General features: G+C 43.5%; 1 protein-coding gene across 1 annotated transcript; it reads left to right on the top strand.

Moving 5' to 3' along the window:
• The first annotated feature begins 502 nt into the window (after positions 1-502).
• Positions 503-27702, top strand: snta1 (syntrophin, alpha 1). The gene is made up of 8 exons (XM_079266184.1): positions 503-812; positions 6880-7065; positions 22333-22528; positions 22831-23020; positions 23318-23448; positions 23859-24055; positions 25460-25647; positions 26120-27702. Exons 1-8 carry the CDS (start codon positions 530-532, stop codon positions 26210-26212), a joined length of 1464 nt encoding a protein of 487 aa, XP_079122310.1. The 5' UTR covers positions 503-529; the 3' UTR covers positions 26213-27702.

Here is a 27702-nt window from a genome sequence, read left to right as displayed (position 1 = left end):
CTGCACAGTTCGAACTGAAGATGAATGTGTGGATCTCATGCCTGATGTGAGCTCTGTCTACTGGAGCAGTATATCTGGCTTTGGAAGCACAATTCATGTTATTTTTCCTCATGACAGACCGTCTGTATTGGCCTATATTAGCAATTCTGTGTTGGGCACATTGCAAATTAGATCTGTGATCTGAGCCCGGGTGGTTCAATGCACTTTAAATAAATAAATAATAAAAAGTATCAAGACTTAATTTTGTGCGACTCAACCGCACACAGTTCATTAATGCAAGGAGAAGGAGCAAGAAGCTCTTTGAACTTTGAGTGTGTGTGTCAACACCGTTGCTAATCGTATCACCCTCAATTAACTTTACTTCTTACTGCTGGTGCTGGATAAACCTCTTTGCAGTGGGACAAAGTCGGGGAAGAGAGAATTTGTGCGCGCGCGCGAGTGTGTGTTCCCCCTACTCCATCCCTCCACCCCCCCTATCTCTTCACAGGACTGCCAGCCCGTCTCGAGTTATTCCAGGAATGCGTTGAACATGGCTGCCGCGATGAAGGCGCAGAAAACGGGACTGCTGGAACTCCGAGTGACCGTGGACCGCTGGATCCGGGTGTTGGCCACTCTTACCGAGGACACGCTCACGGTTAACCCCGGGGAGGGCGTCGAGGAGCCCGCAAAGCCCAGCCCGAGTCCCGCCGGCGCGATCAACGGAGACCCCCCGAACCTAAGCTCGTCCCCGATCCCAGAAACCATCACCAACGTGAAGCGCACCGTGCGAGTTACCAAGCAAGATGTTGGGGGACTCGGAATCAGTATCAAAGGTAAGACACTTTCAAATAAAACCGATCCAAGCGGCTAACTCCATGGACGGCGAGGCAGCGCCAGTTAGCACAAGTTACCGCTAGTTAGGAGTTTGAGTGCAGTTTGACAACGACGGCGAAAACACAACCGTCGCCTGTTACCGTTAGCTAACTTCAGACTGACCGTGGAGCTAAACCCTCGCATACGTGCGATACATTTCACGTGTCTGTGATATTTAGTCAAGACAAATATCTTATTGGTATGTTAGCTCAGCCGTAAGATAATTCAGGGCTGTTGTTTGCGCTGAGAAAAGTTGACAGCTGTGATTATCTCACGCTGTGACTCACCTGAACGGGGAACCATTTCAAGAGTCACCGCCGGAGATGGCATTTCAGCTGCTGTGGTGTAACGTCGTGTTTGGTCTTTGACAGCGTGGCTCCCCACACACACGCACACAAACTAACAGAGAGTAATGTTGAAGTTGAGAAAAGACCTACGCTAACTCCAACAGTGTCCAGAGACAAACACACATCAACTGCTTTGTGTTATAACACTTATAGTTTACATTTTCAGCCACATTTCCTAAGGGTGCTTACTTATTAAGCACTATATGAAAGTGTAGTCACGGAAAAAAATAGAAAATACATCAGTGTTTTTACAGAATATAAACTATTTCGGTTGCTTATTAACTTAGCCTGTCAATGAGCACAGATGCATCTGCCCCACTCTGCCGCTGGGTCACAGTCACACCAGCATTGCTTCTATTACCTCTCAATAGGAAAAGGTGGCGACCTCTCCATATCTTACAAGCCAGGCTTACATACCTGCGCTGTGTACTGTTCAGCAGCAGATTAAAGCCTTTTCCTTCGACTTGCAGCAGGCTGCTATCTCAGTGAAAATCTACGTGTGAGGAAGACTAGGAGGGCTGAGCACAGGGAGCCATGCAAATAGATACAACAGATAAAATGGACAGCACAGTGATAATGCAGTCTGAGCAATATAGTCGAACATTATTTTTGAGTATTGTGTATTGACGGGATGGACAGGCTTGAACTAGCACCGTTGTCATGTTGCGAAGATGGTGACATGTTCATTTTTATCCCCCACTCCCACTGCTGCCGCCAACAACAACAACAACAACAAAGCCAGCCCCTAATGACTTAAATGTAACATCCATCTTTGTGGAAACGGGTGGCTTTTGAAAATCAGACAGCATGTTATTAAAACAAAAATCATTGCTGGCACCCTGCCTGCTTGACATTGTTGTGATGCCCGTTGTTCAAAGGCAGTGAAGAAGAGAGAGGGTCTAGCAGAGGGAAATAAAAACAGAAAGGCACCAACAAAGCAAGCCATATCTGAAGAAAAATGAGCCTGAAGTAAGCCAGCAAGAGGTCAAATGAGTAGAAAGGAAGAAAACAATAAATAATGAACGGAGTAATAAATAGTAGAGTGTCAAAGAGAAGCTGGGTGAAGCAAATGAAAGAACAGGGCAAAGTTGTTGTGGGCTAGCTGACACCACATTGTGAACAGCTGAGAGGAGCTACCCGCAAGCAGCAAGCAGTTGTCATTGGCCAAAGATGAAAGCTATGTGGCTGGGAATGGACCACTCCACTCGTGTTAATTTTAGGGAGCCCACCCCGACGTGCAGAAAAAAGCATGGAGGCAGTCGACCCCTCCTCTCACATGTCTAAATTTAAGAGGAGAGGCCAGGAAGTGAGGCTCCAGATCTCTGTCGACAGGCCTACCGGTGAGAGTGAAGCAGAGCTGGGTGGAACACTTTGGTGTGAGTTTGGTGGGTTTTTACCGCAGCGACAGTACCCCCAAAGCAGGATTTGGATTAAATAGCTTCCCTCACATTGTTTAAATAATCCCAGTGTGTTTTTTGTTTTCTAAATTTCAGATAGGTGTGACGTAATGACTTCAAGTTCAAATCAATGCTAGGATTTTTAGGGCAAACATATTTTGATAACCTCTCTTGTCACAGAACACCTCAGATGTGCAAATAGACAACATTTGGTGCATTGTTGTGTCACAAATCTATTATTAAAAAAAACTTTTCTCTCTAAGTGGCTCTGCGCACTCATTAGGAGTACCTAACCACCGTATTGTGAAGGTTTGTGGTCGGTCTTTTTTGCTCATTAGCCCTGCACGCATATCAGCTGGTGAAGTCTGTTGAAGTAAAGTGCTGATCGTGCTGAATTCTTTGAAAGGAGCGTTGTCACAACAACCCCATCGTTAGCACACAGAGTTACATAATTAGGTACATGTCAGTGTACCGGTCATTTACCTGTCACGGGGAGCTCCGGTGGCTCCACCCCTCCCCCGCCCGCCACCAGCTCCTGTCAGCGGAGTGACGGGCTGCCCAGCTGGAGGGTGCTGAACTGTGTTTGACACGAAAAAAGAAAAAGGCAGGGAACATGGGTGGATTCAGGGCTGTGTAGGAGTGGCAGACGAGTTGACCGTGTTTTTTCCTACAGTATGTCAACAATGTTTATCCAGCTGCCTTGTCAGTACACGGTGTTTCAAGTAAACCTGAAGTCATGCCAAGAGAGGAAGACAACTAGAAAGGACATATCGGTGGAAGAGGGGTACTGTGTGCAGTACTTGTTACTGGTGTTGGCCCTCTTTGGCAAAGCAGGAGGTGGAAAAAAAATCAAGTCATTTAGTCTCCTCATTGATTTATATATCTCCTATCTATGTGTCATGTTGGTGCCAATATCGTCCTCTCATCACTTTGACACCAATGTCACTATCGTCCTTTCAAATGATGAGACCGCTCTTTGGCCCGCTTTGTCCGACCATTCTCTTTTAAATAGATCCTTCACATTAACTTCCACCTTTCATGGGTTTGCTACATGAGATATTAGCATGTCGTGTTTTAATGGACATGTTCCTTCACTGGCACTTGGCCGTTCAAGTCGGCAAACCCCACATCTACCCTGCATTTGTGAGCCTCACTTACATTTGTATAGTTGGATTAACAGCTCAGCAGTAATGTACTGCAGTGTGTTCTGTAGTTTTTACTACAGATACTCTGTGTAGTTCACTACAGTGTCTGTTTACTGCTTGAGTTTGAAAGTCTCTGTTGCTGACCTACTGGGAGATGATCTTCTCCAAAAAGCCTGCATGGCGTCACTGCATACGTCTACTTTATCCTCGGTAATGTAACTTGTTCCTCAGGGTGCTTCGTGTTGACAGTATGTGGCCAAATCAGCAAACTTGAGTTTTCCTCACAGCTGCTTACGCCTGTGGAATGTGTGATTTATCACACATAAAAACATTTGGACTTTGCTTGTTTCACAGGATCAATTGCTGCTTCAGGATTTAGAGAGCGCTGATCAGACCAACAGTTCCTCAGCAAAACAATTCCTCAGGAAGTCCACAGTAATAGAGTTGCAATTACTCCCCGAGGGCGTTGTAAATAAATACACAGTCTACCGCTTCTTTCTCACATCACCCAGTACTCCGATCTCTCCACTGGCTTCCTGTAGCATCTAGGATACACTTTAAAATTCTCACCATCACTTACAGAGCACTTCACGGTCAGGCTCCGGCTTATGTAGCTGATCTACTTCGCCCCTATTCACCCGCCCGCACTCTCAGGTCAAACGCTCTAGGTCTTCTGTCAGTCCCACGCACACGATTTAAGACCCGTGGTGGCCGAGCCTTTGAGGCAGTGGCCCCGAGGCTCTGGAATGTTCTGCCTGCAACTCTGCGCCTCGCAGATACTGTGGATACTTTTAAAAGCCAGCTCAAAACCCACCTGTTTAGGCTGGCGTTTGTGTAAAAGTAAACCCATGTCCTAGACCTGCTCTTAAAATATGTTTTACATTTGTATTTTTTTTTTTTTTATTTATTATTTTATTTTTAAATTTTCTCTGTGTAGATAATTTTTTGACCCTTGGGTCACATTGTGTTTTTTATGCTTTTAAATATCTGCTCTGTTAAGCACTTTGTGATACTACTGTCTGTGAAAAGCGCGATAGAAATAAAATTCATTCATTCATTCATTCCTACAGAGCCAAATAGTTAAGCTGTGCTTACGAAGCGAACAAAACAATCCCCCTTTGTTACAAACAATTCTACAAGGCAACTTTATTTCTAAAGCACATATGTGCTTTAGATATTTTATATTTGATTATATTATGGTATAGTTCAAAGTGCTTTACCTAAGATATAGTGACGACAACAACAACAGACAAACAAATAACTTAATAACAACCACTAACATCTGGCTTTTGCCTTCACTGGGAAAGGTTACAATCAGCTTTTATTCCAGAGAAAAGGGACTCTGCACTAGTCACAGGTATTTATCGGCTAACAATCACCAACTTTTGCAGATCTGAAAATAGCCACAACTAAAATATATTATATATATATCTATATATCTATCGTGAATTGCTCTATCCAAATGGAAGCCTCCTCACAAACCGCTATGCCGCAGAATATAAAGGGAAATGTAGTTGATAGGATTGGTTAGCGGTGTTCTGGCTAAAGCTGCTTCATCTTAGTCGATTCGTCAACTAATCGGTTGTCTTGGTATTGTGTCTTCTGTCGATTAGTCTTTTAAACTTTTTTTGCTGTGCTGACTTACCTTTTGGTGCTTTTGTGTGATTCTTTGTGGAAAAAGTCAGTTTTACATGTCTTTCGATTAAACCAACTAATCGGTCGACTCAGAATGTCTTTGGTAGAGGACCGCCCCAGCTGTGTCAAAAACGCTGTGCTCATTCCTTTTTGGTCCTTCTGCAGGTTCATCCATGCCGAGCAGTCAGAATCACAACGAGGTCCCTCTAGAGGGGTTCAGTTCGGCATGGCCAGACCTCTCTCCCTCACTGATTAGCAGTATTCAGTTTGGAGGTTCAGGTCCCTCTCGGGTGCTGAGCAGTTTCCAAAAATTCCTCTTTTTTTAGTAATTCAGTTCCCGTCCGACAGTTCCAGCTAACTGTGTGCTACGTTATTTGAACAGAGTCCGAACATTGGTGCTTGACAGATTGCAGTGAAGTATGCAATCTACGGACTACTGTCCATTGCAAGACATGTTCTTTTACTTTTGCACTGTGCAGAACTTCATATGGTCGTATTCATCGTGGGACATTCTGCAAATCCCTGTGCCACGTTCCAGTACATCTACTGTATTTAATGATTCAGAACTGTTATTCAAGTTCATGATTTTAGTAGTTATTCTGATTCAACTTTTGACGACATATTGGTGACCACCAATATTGCCGAAAGTCCGTTTCACCTCATCTCCACTTTAAAAACAACATCTGATGTCACAGAGCGGTGGAGTAGCTGGTAAATCCCTCTGTCTCTAACCTGATCAGCATAGTGACTGCCAAGCATAATACGAGTGAAAAAAAAAGAAATTTATGAAGAGCACCAGGCAGTGGCCTCCGAAAGAAGATACATGAGTCAAATCCAAAGTAATCACCTTGAGGAAGCAACCTGTGGAAGATGTATTTCAAATGAATTGAACGTAATCCTCTTTCAGATCATTTCTCAGTAGCCTGAAGGCCGGAGTCCAACTGCCGGCTGACATTAATGGCGATATTTCTTATGGAGTTGAAGCCCACAGCAAAAGGCAGATCACCAGCTGACCTTCATGTAACGAGAGGATTGCACTGGTTGGAATCAAAACAAGTGTGCAGTGTTCTCGCTGCAGAGCAACGTTGTGTATCTATCTACGACGTGCAGTTACTGGACAACATGCACCGTATCTTTACATTACATTCAGCTGGTATCTTTGTCGTGGGCTTCACTGTCAGTCATTATTTCAGGTAGCGTCTTCTTCGCTGCGAGTTTGAAAATCTGCACCGTCTCGTCTGAAGTTGGCATTTCATCCCAGAGCCATGTTCCACAGACTTAAACATCATGCCATATTTGATTTTTTGTGAACCGGAGCTCTTAGCATAAGCACTTGCACTTTGCATGGATTGTGGAAGTAGAAAATAACTTAATTCCCAGCTGCTCTGGTAAAGCTGATCAGGGGTCAATAGCTGAGGTTTAGGGTTACACTCTTGCAAACATGAATGTATGTATAATGTGCAGCTAAAGATGATTTCCCCCCCCCCCCCTCTTGTCATGCAGGTGGGAAGGAGAACAAGATGCCAATCCTCATCTCCAAGATTTTCAAAGGCCTGGCCGCTGACCAGACCGAGGCGCTTTATGTCGGTGACGCCATATTGTCCGTCAACGGTTATGACTTACGGGAGGCCACTCACGACGAGGCTGTGCAGGCGCTGAAGAAAACTGGCAAAGAAGTCGTCCTTGAAGGTAACATTAAACCCAGAATCTGTTCCGTCTTTGGCTGATGGAGCATTTCTGCTGTCCTTTCTATTTTGTCCCAGCTTTGCCGTAAAAACGTTAAACGGTAAAATGTAACAGGAATCTAGGATTTCACTTTTAAGATACACTTGGAAAATATGTCACAACCATATCTTGTTGCATAACAAAGAAGTCCTTCATATTCCTGAAACAATACACTCCTCAGAGTGCGAAAGAACTAAATCCTCGTCTTTCATGAAGAAGTAGCACTTCCCCGTTGACGCTCCACTGCTCCAAATAGATCCATGGGAGGAAACTTTTGATACCTTGTTATGTTTTCGCTGCATTTCTTCAGCACTTGGGGTTGATTTCTCCTTGAGGGCCATACATGATGAGCAGAGAGAGAGAGAGAGAGAGAGAGAGAGACGATCTGTTGAATCGGAACTTTGATCAGACTTCCTCGGAAATATCAAAATAATGAGTTGAACTGAAACGGCAAGAGGAAACCAGAGACTCCAAATTTGCCAATATTGTTGTGGCTCTCACCTCTGAGCATCTCGGCATGCTAATGAGCAGCCTTCCCAAACCATCAAACACTATTGACACTGACAGAAAGCACGTTGTTGCTGTTCATGTCAGATCTGAGTTCTGCTGCTGTGCATAGGAAGGTTCGCAGTGCATTCAGCAGGTATTTACGGGTGATTTTCTTCCCTCATGCTAATGCACTGTATCTCTCTGTCCTCCCCTGTCTCGCTCTTACGGTTTCATCGTTTGCTGGACATGTTTGTGTATGCACAATTGTCTAAAGGCATTAGTCCACCATCAGGTGTGAAACAACACAGCTAGAGACAGAAGAAAAGGGGATTAAATACAATCTTTGGTCTTGCCAAGTGATTGCGTCACAGGAATTCTGCCTCTCCCCCCCAAGCTCACTTCAAGTCACTGGGTTGAATCGCAAATTCGCTCGTTCCAAATGCACGGCGTCTAAAGGCGAAGTGTGATGTTTTATACACGATGCTGCTGTTCAAAAAGAATATGCTTCCATCAAGAAGCATAAAAGTTGACACTTTGGAGCTTTGCTTTTATTATTCGTTCCATTGATCGCTACGTTCTCCTCATCTTTTAAGAGAGCGCTCACCCACAGAGTCCAAACAGAGGCTGACAGCCATGTTCAGCGATGTGAGCCGAGCTGACGCTTCAGACCCGATGTGCTCTCAACGTTCTTCCAGTTGAAAACCTTGTATGTCCGAAAAGTCTCTTTAACAGCTGAGAGAAACAAACCCTAACACTCATGTACTTTAAAAAACAGGTTCAGTAAACTTCAGTGAGAATAAGTCGTGAAACATGGCGTAAACTTTCCGTTTGAGAGAATGGATTTAAAGAAAGGAACACTAAGACCGGCGTTGCCGGTTTTCCATGTGACAGCGTTTTCTGTGGGTTAGCTGGCACAGTGGGCTGGCATCAGTAACTTCAGTCGGCGGAGCAGACACAGCGAGAGCTACAGCCGGGGGAAATCATTGCAAATCCCCCTGCCTTGCTTGTCCACAGTCAGGCAGAAAAGTGTTGATATCAGACGGCTCAACCAGCGCTGCTCTGTGATCCGTCGTGTCAGGAATCATTTCATGGGTTTCCCTTCCCCCTGAGGACCTGATAGGGAGGAAACGAAAGAGGCTTGAAGGCTCACTGAGGGGAGAAGGTTGAGAGTGTGTGTGTATATTTTGATATCCTTAGATGTCTGCGCGTCTCTGACCCGGCGACTGCAGGACGCATATATCTGTAGTGAGAAGCTTTGGGGTATTTTAAGGGTATAAAGGAAGTAAAGAATTTAAACTTTTTGGTCAACGCTTGAGGGCTATGAGCTTTTCCAGCTGCAGTTTTTTTTTTTTCAGATTTAGATTTTTCTGTCAAGACCATTTGTGCATCACACAAATACTTCTGAGTTCATTTGACATGAAGTGTGAGTACAAAGTTTATTTTGGTTTTGGCGTTTTATCAAGATATTCAGAAACAAGCTCCTTCTTGGCACCTCTTCAGTGTTAAAGGTCGGGTAACAGTCTTCCTTACATGTGCACAGCAGCAAAACAAGCCACCACCAGGCTGCTGTGCTCAAGGCAGGTTTCATCGCTCACACACGGCCTTCAAGGAGAAACTGCCTCCATCACATTCAAACATCTGGAATCCAGTAATATGTCGGATAACCACTTTCACAACGTTCAAGGGAGTTACAGTAGAAGCCCGATCGCGCATTCTGAGCTTGTGACTCTTTTGGAAGCGGAGAAGAAGAAGAAATATTTTGGACAGCCTGTATTAAACAGATTCCTGCCCACTGAGATCAGTGCAGCTGTTGCAGCAGCACATGCGAGGCGTCAATGCCGAGCTCTGCCTCGTAACTTTAGCGGTACAATCGAGGGGAAGGATGTTTCCCAGGACGCTGTGTATTTCTCTCAGTGAGTTGTGTGCTGGCTGAAAGGTTGACTTCAAAGTTGTCGAATGTGCATGAGATGAAAACATTAGAAAACCAGAAATGGACTGGTTTTGAGAAGGGTACAGAGCTGTTAGCTGCACAGATGTGACACAGCTTGTAAGAGTTTTAGCACTTCATAGATATTTCTTAAATCGTATGTGCGCATAGTCAATCCGTCTGTTTGAAAGAACGAAAATAGCCTTTCTAAATGTTTCCAATAGGATGCCCTCTGCTAGCCTCCCTCTGTCTCATCTGAATGCTGATGGAATAATCAATGTGTGCCTGCGAGAGAGGAACAGTGAACACCTGAGAGGGTCAGATAAATACAACGGACCTGATGAAACCACAGAACCACAGGTGCCTTCATTTCCGCCCTGTGGCATTTACAGCCCGACTGTGTGTGTTTGAGCTTGGGCGTATGTGTGTGTTTTTTAGTCTGCTGCAAGTGTGTGTGTGTGTGTGTGTGTGTGTGTGTGTGTGTGTGTGTGTGTGTGTGTGTGTGTGTGTGTGTGTACATGTGAGGAGAGAAAGGAAGTGGATGATGAGGAGAGGATTATAGGTCACCTCGACATTTTCCCGGGCAGGCCCACACACTTTATTATCACACCTGAATGTGCCGTTATTGTGGAGGCGCGGGTTGCTGTCACAAGAGATTGGGAGATTTCTATATCAATTTTGCGAAAGGTTAAGCGTGAGAACAATTAAACAATGCTCCACGGAGCAAAGAAAAGAAAAAAAATAAGGAATTCAAATTGAGAATGAAAGTGGGACAGAAATAAAAGAGACTGAAGACCGATGAAGCAGCTGTTCAGGGGATTGGATGAGCTACAGAATGTAGCGCTGGTCTCTGGACTGCCCCACTCTGTCTCTATTTTAATTTGGATTCTACTCTCACTGAAAATACATCCATCATTGCCCCCAACCTGCCAGCCGAGGCAAGGCATGTACCAGAGACACGCACCAAGTCAGTCGGCTACACAACCACATACACATAAAAACACATGCACATACACATGCATGGTGTAAAGCAGAGAAGGATAAATGGGCCACAAAAGACAGGTCAGGGCACCGAGGTAAGTGTGAATGTGGGGGGGCAGGTAGAGTGTGTGTGCATGTGGGTTTGTTCACAGGGAGCTGGCGTGTGTGTGTGTGTGTGTGTGTGTGCGTGCGTGCGAGTGCTGTTCGTGTATATAGGAGTCAATGTGCTGGTACATTACGTTTCGTAGCGCAGGAGCAGAATGTAACGTTCTAACGGTTGAGCTGGTGAGGCCTGTTGGGAGACCAATAGTCTGGACGATTCAGAGCTGTTGTACAACTACCTCATTCATGTCCCAGTTTGGGTTACTGGCAGCATACTTGACCCTCTAGTTCAGTGGTTAAAGGTCGTGGTTTGTTCGAAACAAACTAGATTGTCCAACATGTCGTCAGACCACATCTGAATGCACAAAGTGTTGAGCAATTCCAATCTCCCACACTCAAAACCTGCCATCATAGAGAGGGGTGGGACGGGGATTCACATGGGGATAACATCGCACAGTCCTGGACAGTATCTCCTCGAATGCACTCATGGTGTTTGCACGAAGGATGTATCCGAATACGTTATTCAGGAAATCACAAGGGTGCCCTGGAAACAGATATTTCTACAACCCAAAGTTGTGTGTTGTTTTCGGGAGGAAAAAAACAACGTGATTGAGGTTTCATGGAAAAGTCAGTTCAAAGATTCCAATTCTGACATCAGGAATGTTTCAGACACTCTTTTATGATCCCACAAGCACATTGTAAGCACACTGACCCCTTAAGGCTTCTGAAAGGGGCAGAAGTTTGGTCATTAAAGGCTCACCAGTGACTTAACCAAACAAATGTCTCGTTTAAACTGTTTAACAAATATGTTCAGTGGCTGTGTAAAATAATGGTCCCATACTTGATGACCAAAATGAAAAAATACTGTCAATCATAAATGACTGAAATGGTCGAAGAATCGTATTTCTTTTTGTACCATTAAATGGTTTTGGCCTTGGTCTGACTGTTTCATGTGGTCAGGTCCATTTCTATACTTTGAGAGGGTAGTAGCATAATGTCAACCTGAATTTCAGGAGAATTTACTTGGATATCCGGAGGGACATCATTTTCTATGTGTCTGTGCGCGAGGCTCAGTGCACACACACGGATTAAGTAAGCTTAGATATGGAAGCTCTACGGTCGCAGTCTTTCCATTGTCGAGAACCTTCATCAGGACATGTCTTGTTAACTGTATCAAATCTCCTGATTTTTGTTATCCCCATTGGGCTGTTGGCCAATGTGCATTATGCAAGCATGAACTGTTGAGCAACTTTGTACAAAGTCCAATGTGTTTGGGGAAAGGTATGTCACATTAAAGCAAAAAAATATGTATCTAGCACTTTCGTAAAGATATGTGAATATCAGTAAATGTACAATTCCTCAACGATTTGGCTCATTGCAGTTAGCACCACAATGAAGCAAAAGCATTTAATCTGCTGACGAATTAAATATCATTGTCTAATATGTGCAGAACTTTTAGCTTGATGCAGTTATAATTTAACCTCTTTTTTTCAAGCTGTGTTTGAAAGATAGATAAGTGTTAATCACCCACATGCAATTTAATTCTATAGAAACACCAGTCATCCTGCCTGGCATAGAACAGGTGATTCAAATCAAGAAGCTCACAAGGCAATCACCATGAACGTAGACATAGAGTACATAGAACTTGTCTCCAGAACATATTTGTTCATTGGGAATGTTTTTTAAATGTTGAAATGTTTGTTTTTCTACTTTTCCTTTTTAATCTATGACTTTCTACTTTACTGATTCCGATATTGTGAACATATGGACATTGAAGGCCTTTTGGCAACACACTCCTGCTCTATGTGATCTGTTTCTTTGTTCATGTTGATTGCTCAGTGATTTGAAACACCTGCTCTACACACTATATATGTCACTCAAAAATGTTAAGCCTTGAAGCCATGAAGCTGTATTTTCAAGTTTCATCGCAGCTTTTAATTTGAAGTCGCAGCAGTTGCACTTTTGTATTTAATCAATGTGACTGTGTTACATTGACTGCATCACTCCTCTGGAAGTGCGTCAATACTTCTTTAAAACAGAATGTGAAAAATTCAATATACACAAGTAGGAGTGTGTTTCAGCCTGAGGAGAGATTAGATTTGGAGAGGTTCATTTGTGTCTGAGATGTGCATTAGCTGAAAGATGCTTTGTCAGCACTCTCACCAAGAGCTAACCCCAAACCTGATCGCTCTCTTTGTGACACACACACACACCCCTCATGCTCCTCTCTGCATCAAACACGTACTGCATTTGTATCGCATGCAATACAGACGAGTTGTGTGATCTGCAGCACTTTGCTGTTCGACTGTAGATATCGACCACGTGGTAGTTTTGGTTATGTAGGTAGTCGCTGAAGATCATGTTCATAATTTTACATGAATACAGTCTGGCTTATTAATACAAGGGCAGCCCTTTGGAAGAGTGCAGACCAGCAGTTTGAGTTAGTTTGCTTTGAGGGCTGAAACATCATATCTACAAATCAAGCTTTCCAAGGACATGCGTGAATCGTCAAAAAAAGAGACATACCATATAGCAAGGCAATTACAAGTTCTGATACTGAAGCAAGGTAAGCCTCAGTCTTGTTCACACATGATGTAATATGTGAATAGACCGGGTCATGTATGCAATTTGAATTTGTACACAGACACACTACTTCTACCAGTACCGCTGACTCGGGAGAGTGGCCCTGTGTCTACTTATTGGACCATGCCAGACAGGTAGCCAGGGAGGCAAGTGAGACTTTCCTAATTCACAGTTTCCAACTGCAAATTCTCAAGTGGTATCTTTGGGCCAAGCTGCCGCCTCAAACCCAGTCAGCGACGTGGGAGTTGGTGTTTCCGTGCAGCAGCTAATCTATTCATCTGGTGTGTGGCAGCAAGCATCTCCCTGTATGTTTGGTTGCTCTTACCAGTAGCCTCATTTCTCCAGGAGTTCATAGCCTCTTCTGAGAAATATCCACCAAAACAATAGGGGTGCTCTAATATGTAAAGGCCGCTTTACACTGTGCGAGGAGTTTTGGCCGGCAATCCAGAACCCGTGGGAGATGTCCACAGACGGCTAAATGTGAGCTTTGCTGGCTGTCAGAAATGTAGGGCTTTTTTTCTTTACATATTTGTAGTTCAGCGCTCAGTCATCCCTTAATTGGACATTCCTCAATTTAATATCCCTTTGACATGGCTTGCGACCAAGATTCTATTAGATCTATAAACTCACGCCATCATTGTTGTCGCTCACTCTATAGGTGACCTTAAGCATTACAAGATCTATTGTTGTTCTTGGCTCTACATGATCGTTGGCTCGTTGTGTTGGAGTCCTGTCCTTTTCTCTTCTCAGTCTGACCTGCAGAATGAATATGTTTCTCTCACTGTGCTCTGACATTGCTCGGATAGCTTGTCATGCCGGATTGGGACAGTCAATGGCGTGTCCTTTGCCATGGTGGCTCTGTCTATTTCACATTCTTGGCTTTGCTGTCGTTTGAATGAAATATGTCTTTAAAAAAAGCAGGTGCACGATAGTGTCCATTAGACAACGTTGCAGCAGTATCTGTTGCCGATAAAACTTCTCTCATAACTAGAAGACCAATTTAGAGTTATGGATTGGACATTTTTTTTGGACTTTTTCTCAATTTGACCTGCCCGTCAAATGTAATTGCTAGTTGAGAAGTACATCTGCATGTGGCAATAGTCCAGCGTGGACCCTGTGAAATCAAACACGGATGTTTTTCTGATTAGCCTGCGCACTATTAATCAACACGTGGTCGACTTGACTGCGATCAGATTCTCAACTAGATTCCGTTCGCTTAAAATTCACACTTGACGAACGAAAGGATGTCAGTGGAAATATAAATGTATGAACCCTGCCAGTGGTGACGCTGGAGCCGTACAGATATGCCGGTGACATGCATGTACTTATCCCCTAATTAAAACTTTCTGACTCGCGCTCCTGCGACAGTATAATTATTACTTTGAAAATAAACCTTTCCCTTGTAGCCTGACTGAATTCCTCCAGTTTCCTACTACCTATTGGATCTTTGTTCTCCGGGCTTCTCTTCAGCTCTGATGGATAACAGTGAATTATTTAACCGTAAAGGGATCAAGGCCTTCTTTTTAATTACAGATGTATTATTATCTAGATGTAGAATTGTTTTGTAGAGCAAGTCCATGCAGTCGGATTTTAATTGTCGACTAAATTTAAATTCTATTCAATTTGGTCTTTCAGTTCACCTTCACTGATCCAGAATAGTCTCGTTTAGAGCGCACACGTCGTTTTGCTGTTTTCTGTTTGTGTGAGATCTGTGAAGTTGTCTGTGAAACTGAGTGATGGGAGAGTAGTTTGTGAAAAGATAATAATGTAGTTTTTACATGTTCCAGTGTGCAGTAGCTGTCCAGTTATTTTCCTGATTCCATTTCACCACTGAACATTTGGCGCCAACACACAAGTGTGTGGTGTGCATCTCCAGCGGTGGAGCGCCAGCAGGACATGTGGCGCCTTGTGTTTTCTTTACACTGACCTAGATACGTTGATGTCGTGGCCCTTCTTTTCCTGGTTGAAAAACCTTCGATTTAGGATTCCTACATATCCGCCACATCTGGGTCTTCAAGCAGATGTTGTGCTGACACTGAACCTATTTGGCACTTTTCAGAGGAATGAATCCCACCCAGCTGGTGCTCCAATTCTTTCAGGTAAACAATCACAAATGTAGCCATCGATCAGGGAAGTCAAAACTTTTAAATTTTTTTTCTTGCTGCAAGTTATTTGGAGAAGAATCCACAGTCGTGGCACTTATATAGAATATTGTTGTATTGTGCCAGTCTCCTTTTTCTGTCCTCTAGCTTCTTTCTTGTGGAGTGTTTGTGTGTGGAAAAAGTGAAGTCAGCACACTCGGCATCATGTGCTTTGTTGTCATGAAAAGCAAATGAATATAAATACTTTGTTTGCAATGTTACAAACTGGTTGCCACTGTGTATTACTCTCTTAAAAACTTTGGATAGAAACAGCTGAGAAGGAGCAAAAAAAGTACATTTTCAGTGTCTTAATTTAAATGAATCGTCATGATACGTAATCATAGATTAATTCCCCTGCAGTCTGGGTTGCACTGTATTTTCTGTGATTCCGTCCTGAATGTCTCTGTGCAGTGAAACCTCAAACCCTCTGCACACAAAGCGTGGTTCCTTTTTCCTTTGGAGCTGCTGGCCCGTGAGGACATTGTGCTTAGACTCAGCGAGGGAATGGATTACGTCGCAATAACAAAGCTTTATTAAATCACAACTCTCTGTAAGGCCTTCTCTCCCTCTGTGGCGTCAAGTTTGCTTAACAGTACCCCCTCTGAACCCCGCTGCCCTGGTTCGGGGCCCCTGATAAATTGGTGGCCCAGGTCTTTGTGCCACTCTCTCACTTCATTCCAGGCTCAGTCTCCACTGAACCATCTCACAGTATTGTGCAGCATGTGCATGTAGGGGATGGTGGGGGGTAAGAGGCATGGGAGGGTGTGTATGCAGCCGTTATTTAGAAAAATACATATATACACAAAGAAATTACCACAAAAAGATGTGTGAAGGACTTCTCCACAATTTAAAAAACAGCCAATTTCAAAATATATTTGACTTTTACCACTTAATTTTCAACACTTCTTCACAGGATTTCAGATACACTTGCACATAATAGCCCACTAGCTTACTCATCACTCTTCTGTACATCATGTAACTTTTGCAGTGACATTCATGAACTATTTCAGTTTCCTTCCAAAGGCCGCCGCTATTTTGAAATTGGGAATCTCACGTTAACGGCTTTCATTTCTCTCATCATGAAGGAAACAAACTGGAAATGAGGTTCATGAGTCGCACAGCAAGTTACCGCTTTGAATCACGCCGAGCAAATATAACCTATGAATGGAAAATGTAGTTTCTTTGTGTTTACGCAGGAAACGGGTCTCCAGAGACGCACACACACACAAAAAAAACTGAAGTTGTAAGTGGAAATGTCTGCTGCTCAACCACCCTTTCACTCTGTTCTTGTCCTCTGCCAGATGCTGCTCAAGCTTCCTTCACTTTTACTTTGTTGAATTAGGATAATTAACTCTCCTGACACACGATGCAAAGTCATCAAATATGTGCTCTGGCAGTATGTGAATTAGTCTAAAAGTCTGATTCGGTGTGCTCTGCCCTCTCTGCCTCTCTGGTACCATACCTTACTCCCCACCATGGTGGGCATTTATCCATGACTTTAATGAGATGGGCTAAAGGAACAATGAACTTCTCTAAATCATTCAGAACAGCAGAAATGTTCGGCTGAATGGCGCCGCCACAAAGAGACACGCATTAATCAGCGAACACATGAACCCAGCATGTATTAGCTGTACATGAGATCACTGAATGGAGGCACAGACGTACACTTTTTAAAAAATCTGTACATGTACACACATGCCTCAAAACAGACATAAACACCACCGGAGGGTTCGGTAAGTCAGAGTAGAAAGCATCTCTCTGCGCGATAGAGCCTGACTGACAATACATATGTGAGACCGATGTGGATATTAACAAACCTGATTTGGTTTGTAACACAAACAAACATAAGAATCGCTTAAAGCTGCTTCGATCAGTATGTTGTAGTCGGTACTGCAAAGTTTCTTATCGGCCAACAATTGCTGATAATTGTCCATGCTGTTGTATCTGTCGGGATCTACACTCTCCTTTTTTCGTGCATGAATTTGTTTACAAAATGTATAATACACAACATTTAATAATAATCTCATTTCTAATATTTAGTTGCGTCTTCTTTTCAACAATCTCCATCTTGACTGTCTCAAAACATAAAAATCCCAAATTTTCTACACCATCTAATTTATGATTGGCTGACCTTTTAAGTGGGCTCACTGGACTTTGTTTCTCTTTTACCTCGCCTGACCCCGATGTACTCGATGAAGACAGCGAGTGTTCCTGTTGTTTATGATGTTGTTTTGGACATATTTCCTTGTTGGTGGTGTAACATCGGGACATTCTTCGTCTGACACGGTTTACAGAGCCAACAGCGTGCTTCTGAGGTCGCTGACTGGCCAATGACATTCCTGCTGCTCCCACGGTAACCAGTGGCAGGGGGTTATTCAGCTGAAGCGCATTGTTTTGCCAGCGGCACAACGACTGCCAACTACATCAACTTACTGGTTTTCTGAGTAGACACCTGTAGGAGCCATTATTAAACCGTGTGTGTGTGTATTAATCTGTCCGTCCGTCCGGCCGTCCGTCAGGATTTGTGAGGTTCAATGTGAAGACTTGAGAAGGAAAGGTTAGTGGCAGATTCTGCAGAAGAAGCAAAGATCACACACACACAGCACAAAAGTAGTTTCGCTGGCAGCCAGACAAGCTAAAGTAATAACAGTGCCATCTCAGCTAATTTTATCTCTGTATTGAATGTGCCGCCACTGGTATTCATGGCGACATTTCTGGCTGAGCTTAACCGTACGTTCGGTCTCTCTGTGTTGCCTGTCTCACTCTTTCTTATTCTCTCAATCTTGTTCTTCCCGTCTCTCGCTTTCCCGTGTTGTTCATTCCTCTTCCATCCCTCTCTCCTCTCCTTTTCATTCACCCCTCTGTTTGAAAGCCATCTCGTCCCATTTGTTATGTGGGGCCACAACTGACATTTCTAATCTCCACATCGCGTTTCCGGAAAAAACGTAAAAGCCTCTTTTACAAAAGTAAATTTCTCTTTACACTTGCTATGATTGGTGTTTTTCCCCCAGCCTATTACGTTCTGCAGTTTGTGCAGCACCAAACATGAACTCTTACATAACAGTGAATAATGACCACTGACAAAAACCAAACGTGCCAAAAAGTAACACCTCGAACACTCGTTGTTCCTTGAACACTTTTTTTCAAAGCTAGTTGCATGACTGAGACATTGTAATCGTGAACAGATAGCCGTCTGAAGTGTCAGTCTTAAACAGGTACAACCTCCAGTTTTGAAATGTGAAACCAATGCGGAAGTGTCTTAAACTTGCATTCTCTTTGCTGGCCAGCAGGGGGCGACTCCTCTGGTTGCAAAAAGAAGTCTTGATTGTGTAGAAGTCTATCAGAAAATGACTCTACTTCTCACTTGATTATTACCTCAGTTAACACTGTGAACATGTGTCTCAATCGCTAGTTTCAAGTCTTCAATGCAGCATGATGTTCATTTGGTAAGTTAACCTTACAGCAGGGTATGCTTAAAGGCGTGGCTACCTTGTGATTGACAGGTCGCTACCAGAACCATATACTGCCTCTTGTCCACCAGTCACTCCTCCTCAGTCCAAATATAGTAACTTCTGTTCACTGGCTGCAAAAAAAGTAAAGCTGGCGACGACCAAAATCCAAGATGGTGATGGCCTAAGGCCGAGCTCCAGACTTGAATAGAACAGTCCACACACCAATGGGTGACATCACAACGACTATGTCCACCTCTTATAAACAGTCTGTGGTCTGTACCTGGACCTTTACCCACAACAGGACTGAATTGAGAAATCCTGCAGCTCTTTCTTATTCGGGATAGCCACACGGTTCAGGAGATCTGCTAACATGGCTTCCACTTGAAACAATAATGCAGGAAATCCCATTTCCATTGCCAGCCTTGTGGCCTCGCCTGCCATATTGAGATTGACCGCATCAATTTTGAATGGCCTCGGTCCAGCAACAAGGAAGCAGTTGGCGACCCCGTGGTACAAACATCAATGGGCTGGCAGGGGAACAAATGGACAGAAGCTCATTTCCATGAAACATTACGTATGCAAGTTGACAGCTACTTCAAAGCGGTAGCTGGTACATATTGGTTGCTCACTGCTTCCGTGTTCCCACTCGACACATCCCCAATGTGTCTGCTTCTGCTTTTTCATGGTACGTTGAGCTGATTCTGCATAGTGTAAGTTAGGCAAGTAGACAAGTGGAAATGGGAGAAATACACTTTTATAGAGCCTTCAAATGCATTAGGATCATGTGAAGTGGGTCTCATACACATAACGTAATGTTACAGAGGCATAGAACCAAAAGCTGTGGTAAAGAAGAGTCTTTCTTACCCTACAGGGATACCTCTAAGGCTGGGTAATGTTTGCAATACCAAAACGATTTTTTTCCCCCTGTTACTTTGAAGAATACAAACCCATTTCTTGATTCTACCAAAATTTCAGGATTCTTAAATGTTATTTAAACACAAGCCGCAATAATAGAAATGTGTCTTCATTACAAATACAGCTTTTAATTGGCAAAACAAGCTGTCAGAGAACAAATCAAAAAGAGAGCATGAATCTGAGCATTGGGGCTCGATACTGAGCCGCGGGGATTCCTCACCGTAAATGTGTTTTTGGATATGTATGCGTGTGTGAGCAAGTGTTTGCGTTCAACCCAAACTGTGTGTCTTAAATATTTGTTTCAGGAAACCATCTTGGTCGACCAGAGAGAGTGAGTGAGGAAAGAGAGACAGGAAGAGACGAGGGGGGAGAGAGAGTATGTGAAGCTTTTTCAGTGGTCTGAATCCAAAGTGGGGGGAAAAGTCATTCTTCTGCATGATTCTTTATAGATTTGAGAGAAAAAACTTCAACGGCGAGAGATTTTTATCTTACAGATATGGAAACAATCCCCAAACCAAACTGAAAATGGAACCGAGCTCATCTCTGAAGAGAGGGAAAGATTAGGGACACATTAGAGATCCAGGACAATATAACTGAGAACGGATAGTTTTCAAAGAAGAAGAGACAGGGAGACAACATTCTGCTGACTCAGAGGAGCGACAGTATGTTTATTGCTTTCAAAATGTACGTCATTCTCTTTTCTGCAGCAAGTTAAGTCCCCTTCAGACATAAATTGAAATGTTGGCATCAGGTTTGAAATATTTTTTTCTTCTTTTCATGGACGCTGTTTTGGCAGTTTTCCTACTCAGGACCACGTAACATTTCTGCTCACGTGTGTGTACACGCAGCCACCTTAAAAGCACAAAAAGTAACTTTTGACCCTCTCTTTGATCAGCGAGTTACTCTGCCACCTCCTGATAGGAGAGAATCCTGAAAATCTTGAGTGCAATGTTTGTAGTGAAATAAAACCACAAAAGAGAAGGAGCCACGACACACAGTCCTAGATATGATGCAAGGCTTGATGTTTCAGCAAAATCATTGTATGGCCGCCTGCCCGACTGACTGGCCGGCTCTTATTCTGGGAGCGGTGGAAGCCCCCTCTCTCACGACACCGTTGTCCTGTGCTGCGACTCTTCTGCTTGCCCTCTGGCTACATGCCTCTTCTACTGTGCGAGAAGAGCACTTCACACTTCCCCAGTGAAACCAGAGCTCTGCCTGCAGCCGTCAGCCTCATGCCATGTCCTCTGGGCTATTTATACTCCAGCAGTGGCTACTTCTGCCAAACCCATACCGCAGCATACTGGACTGGAGCTGAGGCCATGTGTGTTTCTCTGTGTGGGGGGGTGTAAGTGTATGTAGGTGTGCGAGTGGTAGAACTGTGAATATAAAAACAGATGTGAGCAGAAAGAGCTGGGCAATGTTCCACAACAAAAGGCCATGTTATTCTAATTATTATGGGTCTCAATATTACAGTTATTGGATAACGACACACAAAAGGCTGTACTTTGAATAACTCTCAAAGTAATTATGGACTTAGATATTGAATATGGTCATTTAAGGTGGAACAAGTATAATATGAAGTTCTTGTAAATGCTTTGGTAACAATTAGTCAAATTGCGCACTACTTATGAAGTAATATAGGACCAATTATGTGGAAACAAACCAAGCAGAGCAGACATATTTACACTTTTTATACAATAAAAAAATGTAATGTCCTAAAAAATATCTATATTTTACATTGGAAAAATGGTGTGCCGTCTGATTTCCATCCCACAGCGTGGTCATGTGCTCTTAAAGCTCCCGTTCGCTGTAGTTACTCCGTCACTCATACAGAGTAGAGAACAGTCAATGGTTGCATCGACCGTATTGACAAGTACCACTGTTGACCCTTGGTCATTATTGGCGACGATGAACTCATTTCAATGAATCACTTTATTTGTCCCCAAAGGGCAATTGGTTTGCAGCGTAAACAAGTAAAAAATGTTTGCGTTAGATTATAAATGTCATAGCACACAGTGTGAGTACAAAGCCGGAGGAGACCACACCCTCTCTGCCAACAGCTGGTGCTCAAGACAGGCCCACCCAATGCCAGAATGCCCCCAAACAAGAATACATTCAAGAACTACTGGAACTACAGCCAGTTTGATTTTTTTAAAGCAAATCTTACTCTTTAGGTGTTTCCAGTTCTATGCCTCCACGCCGACGATAGCTGTGTCTTGGGGCATTACAGTTTACACACATGTTTAATATGATGAAGTGATGAAGTAATGTTTTGGACAGACGTGGATGTAAAGTGCAACGGAGAGGTAATTGTAGTTTTAGGACAGAAGCATAGATTTGCCATGTTAGGAGTGTTTTTTTTCCTTCTTCATGAAAAACCATGATAAGAACTAAAAGCTGAGAAATCTGAAGTGGCAGAGAATTTTCTCCAGTTGAATTTTCTTTTTAAGGCCGTAAAGTGCTGCTGCAGCTCTCAACTCATCTCCGAACCTGGAGGCTCTATATTCACATCCCAAATTATCTCTCTTCTCTGTCCTCATGTACTTCTTCTGCCTCCGCTTAATCTAATTCTCTCTCTCTCTCTCTCTCTCTCTCTCTCTCTCTCTCTCTCTCTCTCTCTCGTACTCTCACTCTGTTTCAGTGAAGTACATCAAGGAGATGTCGGCTTTCTTTAAGAACTCGGGGTCCCCCGGGGCCGGCCTCCCCTGGGACTCTCCCCCCTCCACACCTCAGAGGGGCACTGATCTCTCCCCTGCTGAGGTGAAGGAGCCCTGCAGCGTCCCGCTGAAGATGTGCCAGGTGTCAAGAAAACAGTGCCCCCCGGACACAGAGAACAGGTACAGCATGCTGGAAGTCTGACGCAATATTTGATCCATGCATACATTATGTCAGAAAAAACCCCCAATTTGGATAGATCACAACCAGAAAATAACAAATTGGTTGAGAGAGAACAATGTAAAAGGGACATCTTACCCCATCTTCTTCACACATTCTCTTTGTTAACATCTAAAACCTCCTCTTCACCCTGAAGCTTTTCTCTTTGCCTTTTTGTCTTCTATTTCTCTAACTGCTCCTTTCTCTCCATTTTCTCTGCCTCCCTCCTTGTGTCCCTCTCTCTCCCTCACATCTCATCTGCCAGGTATTTCGAGGTGATTTCGTCCAGCAGAAGGAACTTTGTGTTCCTGCGGGCGAAAGACCCAGCCATGGCTCAGTCCTGGTACAACGCCATCCAGGCCGGCGCTGCCAGCCTTTTACCACGAGTGAAGGAGGACATGAAGAGCATGCAACCTGGCATGGAGGTCAAACATCTGGGCTGGATTACAGAGCAGGTATGCAAGAATGCAGATGTACAAACTGCAAGACCTGCCCTGTTTGTTCTATGTGTTTAATGCTTTTCTTGTGCTTTTCTGCCTTCTTCATATCGTTCTGGGTTAAAGACACTTTCTAACGCATTAAGGTTCAATCCTATGTTAAAGCGCATGCAGCAACACCCAGATCCTTCATTCATATCAGCAGCCGACTGGCGTCCCTGGGCGTTACTATCAGCAATGTGCCGTGTATGATCATCGTAATGCACCATACGAGTGAGTTTAAATGCTTTCTTCAACTCTGCTGCAAATGTGCAGGTGACCCAGGGTCCAGAGAAACCCGTACTGGCCATGCTGACCGACAGAGACCTGCTCCTGTATCCCTCCTTGCCTGAGAGCAAAGAGAGCCTCAGCAGCCCCACAAAGAGTCACCCGCTCATTGCTACCAGGTTCAAACACACAAATGCCTGCATCCGCATACAGCACTCGGCATTCACTATCACACACTTCGCACACGTGACATGTTTGGCATTTAATAAACGTCTGTCCTTCAGCCCACAAATGACTAAACAGGCCTTTTCTGGCTTGTTTTGGCCCAGTCAGGAGAGCACGAGCTCACTCTTTCCATAACTGGACTATTGGACATTTTGCGTCACATTCATTTGGAAAACATGAGTGGAACCAGAGCCTGTGACTCATGTGTTTTTCCTTCCCTTCCTTCTCTCCTGTGCACTCCACATCCCACAATTCGACATGCATACCCCTTCATTTGCCCTTTACGGTTCATCCTTTTCTATGAATGTTAATTTCCCTTCTTCCTCGCCCACGTTCCGCTCATGCCTTCTCCTCTCCCCTTCAGACTGGTCCACTCCGGCCCAGGGAAAAGCTCTCCTCTCCTGGACTCTGACCTCTCATTTGGCCTGCGTTCGGGCACTAAGCAAGGCGTGGAGACCCATGTGTTCAGGGTGGACTCCGCCAAGGAGCTGTCCACCTGGACTCATCTGCTGGTGGAGGGTTGCCATAATGCTGCCGAGCTCATCAAGGAGGTCACCGCGGGTACGGATGCAGAGATTTGCTTGACTCCCAGTTCTGGCTTCATTCTCGCTGCACAGTTCCTCGGCCTACGAGTCTGGAAAATTTCAAATTTTGTCCTGAATGACGCAACCGAGGATCAAGGGTTGACTCCCACTTGGGTCACCCTCTTCTCACAAGTTTCTTTTGATAACTTGTGAGAGAGTTAGTGCATGAGAAAGAATTGTTGAGGTGTCAGCTATTCTAATTCAGGTTGCAGTTGCTGCCTCTATTAGTAGTTCAAAGTATGGGCCGGATAGTTTACGATGAGTATCAGAAACAAAAGTAAATCATTGAGTCAGCATTAAATGTATTTAAATAACACTTGTACCAACAGTACATTTGATCAGTACTGCATAGCCAGACCATTGTTTCCCTATGAAATCCCCCCCAAAGAGACTGTTTGTTTAGCATGCATCAAAAAGTTCTCTCCTTTAAGGCACAATCGATCTAACTATGAATACGGTGGGAGTCCGTCCACCACAACACAAACACACCACTGCTGTCACTCTAAAAGTGATTGACAAGTCTTTCACACTGACGAATGCAAGGCAAGTGGTTTAAGATGTGTTTGTCGTGCAGTAAAACATGCCGATATTTTCCAATTCTGATCTGCCGGCAGTCAGAAAAATGCTCAAAAAGCTGAAATCTATTTAATCTTTACAATTGCTGCTTGGGCACAAGACGTGGTTTCTGTTCAACAGACACACAAACATCTCCCCACGTAAAAGAGGCCGTTCTCACAAAGCAGGATTAGGAGTTACGATTAATTGTTTGTTGCACAATGATTTAGGGACTGTAGACTTCAGGCAGATTTCTTCTGGCTGCGTGTTTGTAAAAGACTTGAACTGGCTTTTTAGAAAGGGAAGCTTTTGATCATCAGATTCATGAAGAGTAAGTAGAGCATGTGTATGTACATGGTGTCTTATAAACCACGTCTGCACTGACTGCAGCTCTTTTCACTTCCATGGTTCAGATTCTGCATTCATCAGAGTTTCTTCTGGAAACTTAAGTGAGTCCACCACCAGGTCGGTGCAGTAATGCTGTTACATCGCCCTCTGCTGGTAGCTTGAGGTGGTGCTAAAACCTTCAGCCTAAAACCTCAAATGATCTAATTTTAGAATCAGAATTAGGACGAGTGTTCCATTTAACTGAGGCCTATTATGTTTTTCTAAACAATAACTGTTATTTCAATCATACTGTTCATTTGTAGGATGCAGCCAAGAATTCTGGGCTCTGTATCAACACTGTTCCACTGAGAAAGCAAGAAGTATGCAATATAAATCCAGATTTATTTGACAAGAGCTACAGCTGCGTGCTGTAAAATCACGACACTGCCTTTTGTCCGCTCCTGTGTAAAGCCACGTTTTTTCTTTTCTACCCTGGCAGCCTGTAGTTGGAATGGGAAGGAGTGCACCCTGGGAGTCCACATTGATGAGGGTTTCACACTATTCACAGACGAGATGGGTGTCAGGAAAAGCATTCTGCTTCAGCAGCCCTTCGAGCGCCTAAGAATGTCCTCAGACGACGGGGTTCGCATGATGTTCCTCGACTTTGGAGGCCCAGAGGCCGAGATTGTAAGTTGCTGTTTTCCATTGAACTCGCTCAGTATGCGGCACTTTAAATATAGAAAAACGTCTTCACTTTAGAGCCCTGTCACGATGCCGCTGGATTGTTTAAATGATCATACAAACAAAGTGGTTTTAACAAAATAATCTTAACACACTATCCACTCAGTCGCCTTCTGCAGAGCTTTCAGTCGCATTTCATGGTCCTCATTGGTGGATGGAGATTGCTCAGGTGTCATGGAGATGGCAAACTCTGAGACCATGACATGTGGTTGAAAGCTCCAGGAAGGTCAAGTTGCTTAAATCACAATTACTGACAAACAACTGATGTTGGAAATATTTTTTAACAGTATTTAAATACTTAAGATTAAATTTAAGCTAACCATATCTTCACATTTGCACTTTTGTTGTCGGTCTAAATTCTCACTTTTCTTTTATTCTCTTTCGTATTTCCTCCGAACTCCTCTTTTTTTTTCTTCAGCAACTGGACCTCCATTCTTGCCCCAAGACCATGGTCTTCATCATCCACTCTTTCCTGTCTGCCAAGGTCAAGCGACTGGGCCTCCTGGCATGATAATGGTCAACCATCCGGAACATCAACAATAGGATTATTCAATAAAACACACCGCCAGAAGACTCCGACACACCAGAGGATGCAGCCCAGGAAAAGGTGCTGACATGCCACTTTCTTTCAGCCCTCCTAGGCCTCTAAACGGCTCATCTCTGGTCAGACACCCGTTGGTCTTTCTAAGGGAATGAATAGAAGACTGCAACTGTTGATGGACCTTTGTTGAACTTGTAGTTGTAAGGTAACGAGAGTTTTCACATTATGGCGCAAGTCAGCAGCCACTTAGAGGATCTGACATCTGTCAAATCCTTTTACGGTGGGCCATCAACACTTTATGATGGCAAACTGTGTGAAATGACAGCTTGCATCTTAACGTTTCTAAGCTTGAAGTCCCAACCATTTCATGTTTTTTGTGCCATTGTTGAGTTTTGTTTTGTTTCATTAGTCACGGCAGGCCTTTGTGCCGAGCGTCCTTTCATCTTTCAATCGTTGCTTCATGCGCTGTGAGCAGTCATAACAATATGCTATTTCACAAATGTCCTGATTGATGTTGGACAAACTTTTTTCCTTTTCTTTTTTTCTTTTTTACAAAGGCAGCTTCAGTGGAGTGACAGATTGACGTGACTGATCACCACATGATCGATAATCTGAACTGAACAATGTGCACAATGCGATAATAACTATAACCACGTGCTTTTTATGTGAATGCTTAAGTTGCCTTTACCCTGAATTTTCATGAAAAGAAGACATACTTTTTATTGAGGACAACTTCCAAATGTCAAATAAAATCTAATTTTCATTGCAGCTCAACTTCTTATTTTATTCTCCTCTCTGTCTCGCTTCTTCCCCGTTTTAAGTGTGCTCATCCATGGCCTCACAAACAGAAATGACTAACAGAGTATCTTATTAAAAGGATTTTTTAAATGGTGTTTTAGCCGAACCAATAAATGAGATAAAAACCTGTAATTATCCTAACAAGAATCTGGATGGCCTTTCCTCTCACATCAGCCCATGTGAAGTACAAAATAAGAGTTTAGAGTTCTACCGACGAAGGTTGTTTCATAATCATGTATTGAAAGAGTGCCGGTTCTGCCAAACCTCTGATCCTGTATGGTTCAACTCAAGTACAATACAAAGTACAGAGTTTTATAGGACAGGGTTTTTTATCCATTTTTGATTTAATCATCAGAGAGGACAAACGGTCTTCATCAGAAAGCACTGATGGTCCGTTTTCGACACAAATTGTCCATGTGGAGTATGTTGAGTTGTTTACATCAAAGAGTGTTTTTTGTATTTCTTATTTGTGTCGACTGAACATCCACAACTCGGGGCCTTCTTTCTGTGTCCAACACGAAACAGATTGTATTAATATATATTTCAAAACTAAAACCTGTTTGCTTTCAAGAATAAAATGTATTGTATATTCTTATTTAAACAAAAGTGTGCCTTGCAGGGTTGTTTGTATATAAACATGTAATAAACTTTGTTAACTTTTA

This window comes from Melanostigma gelatinosum, assembly GCF_949748355.1.
Source record: "Melanostigma gelatinosum genome assembly, chromosome: 3".
Classification (NCBI taxonomy): domain Eukaryota; kingdom Metazoa; phylum Chordata; class Actinopteri; order Perciformes; family Zoarcidae; genus Melanostigma; species Melanostigma gelatinosum.
The sequence above is the reverse complement of the archived record's forward strand: the minus strand, read 5'-3'. Positions and strand labels throughout refer to the sequence as shown.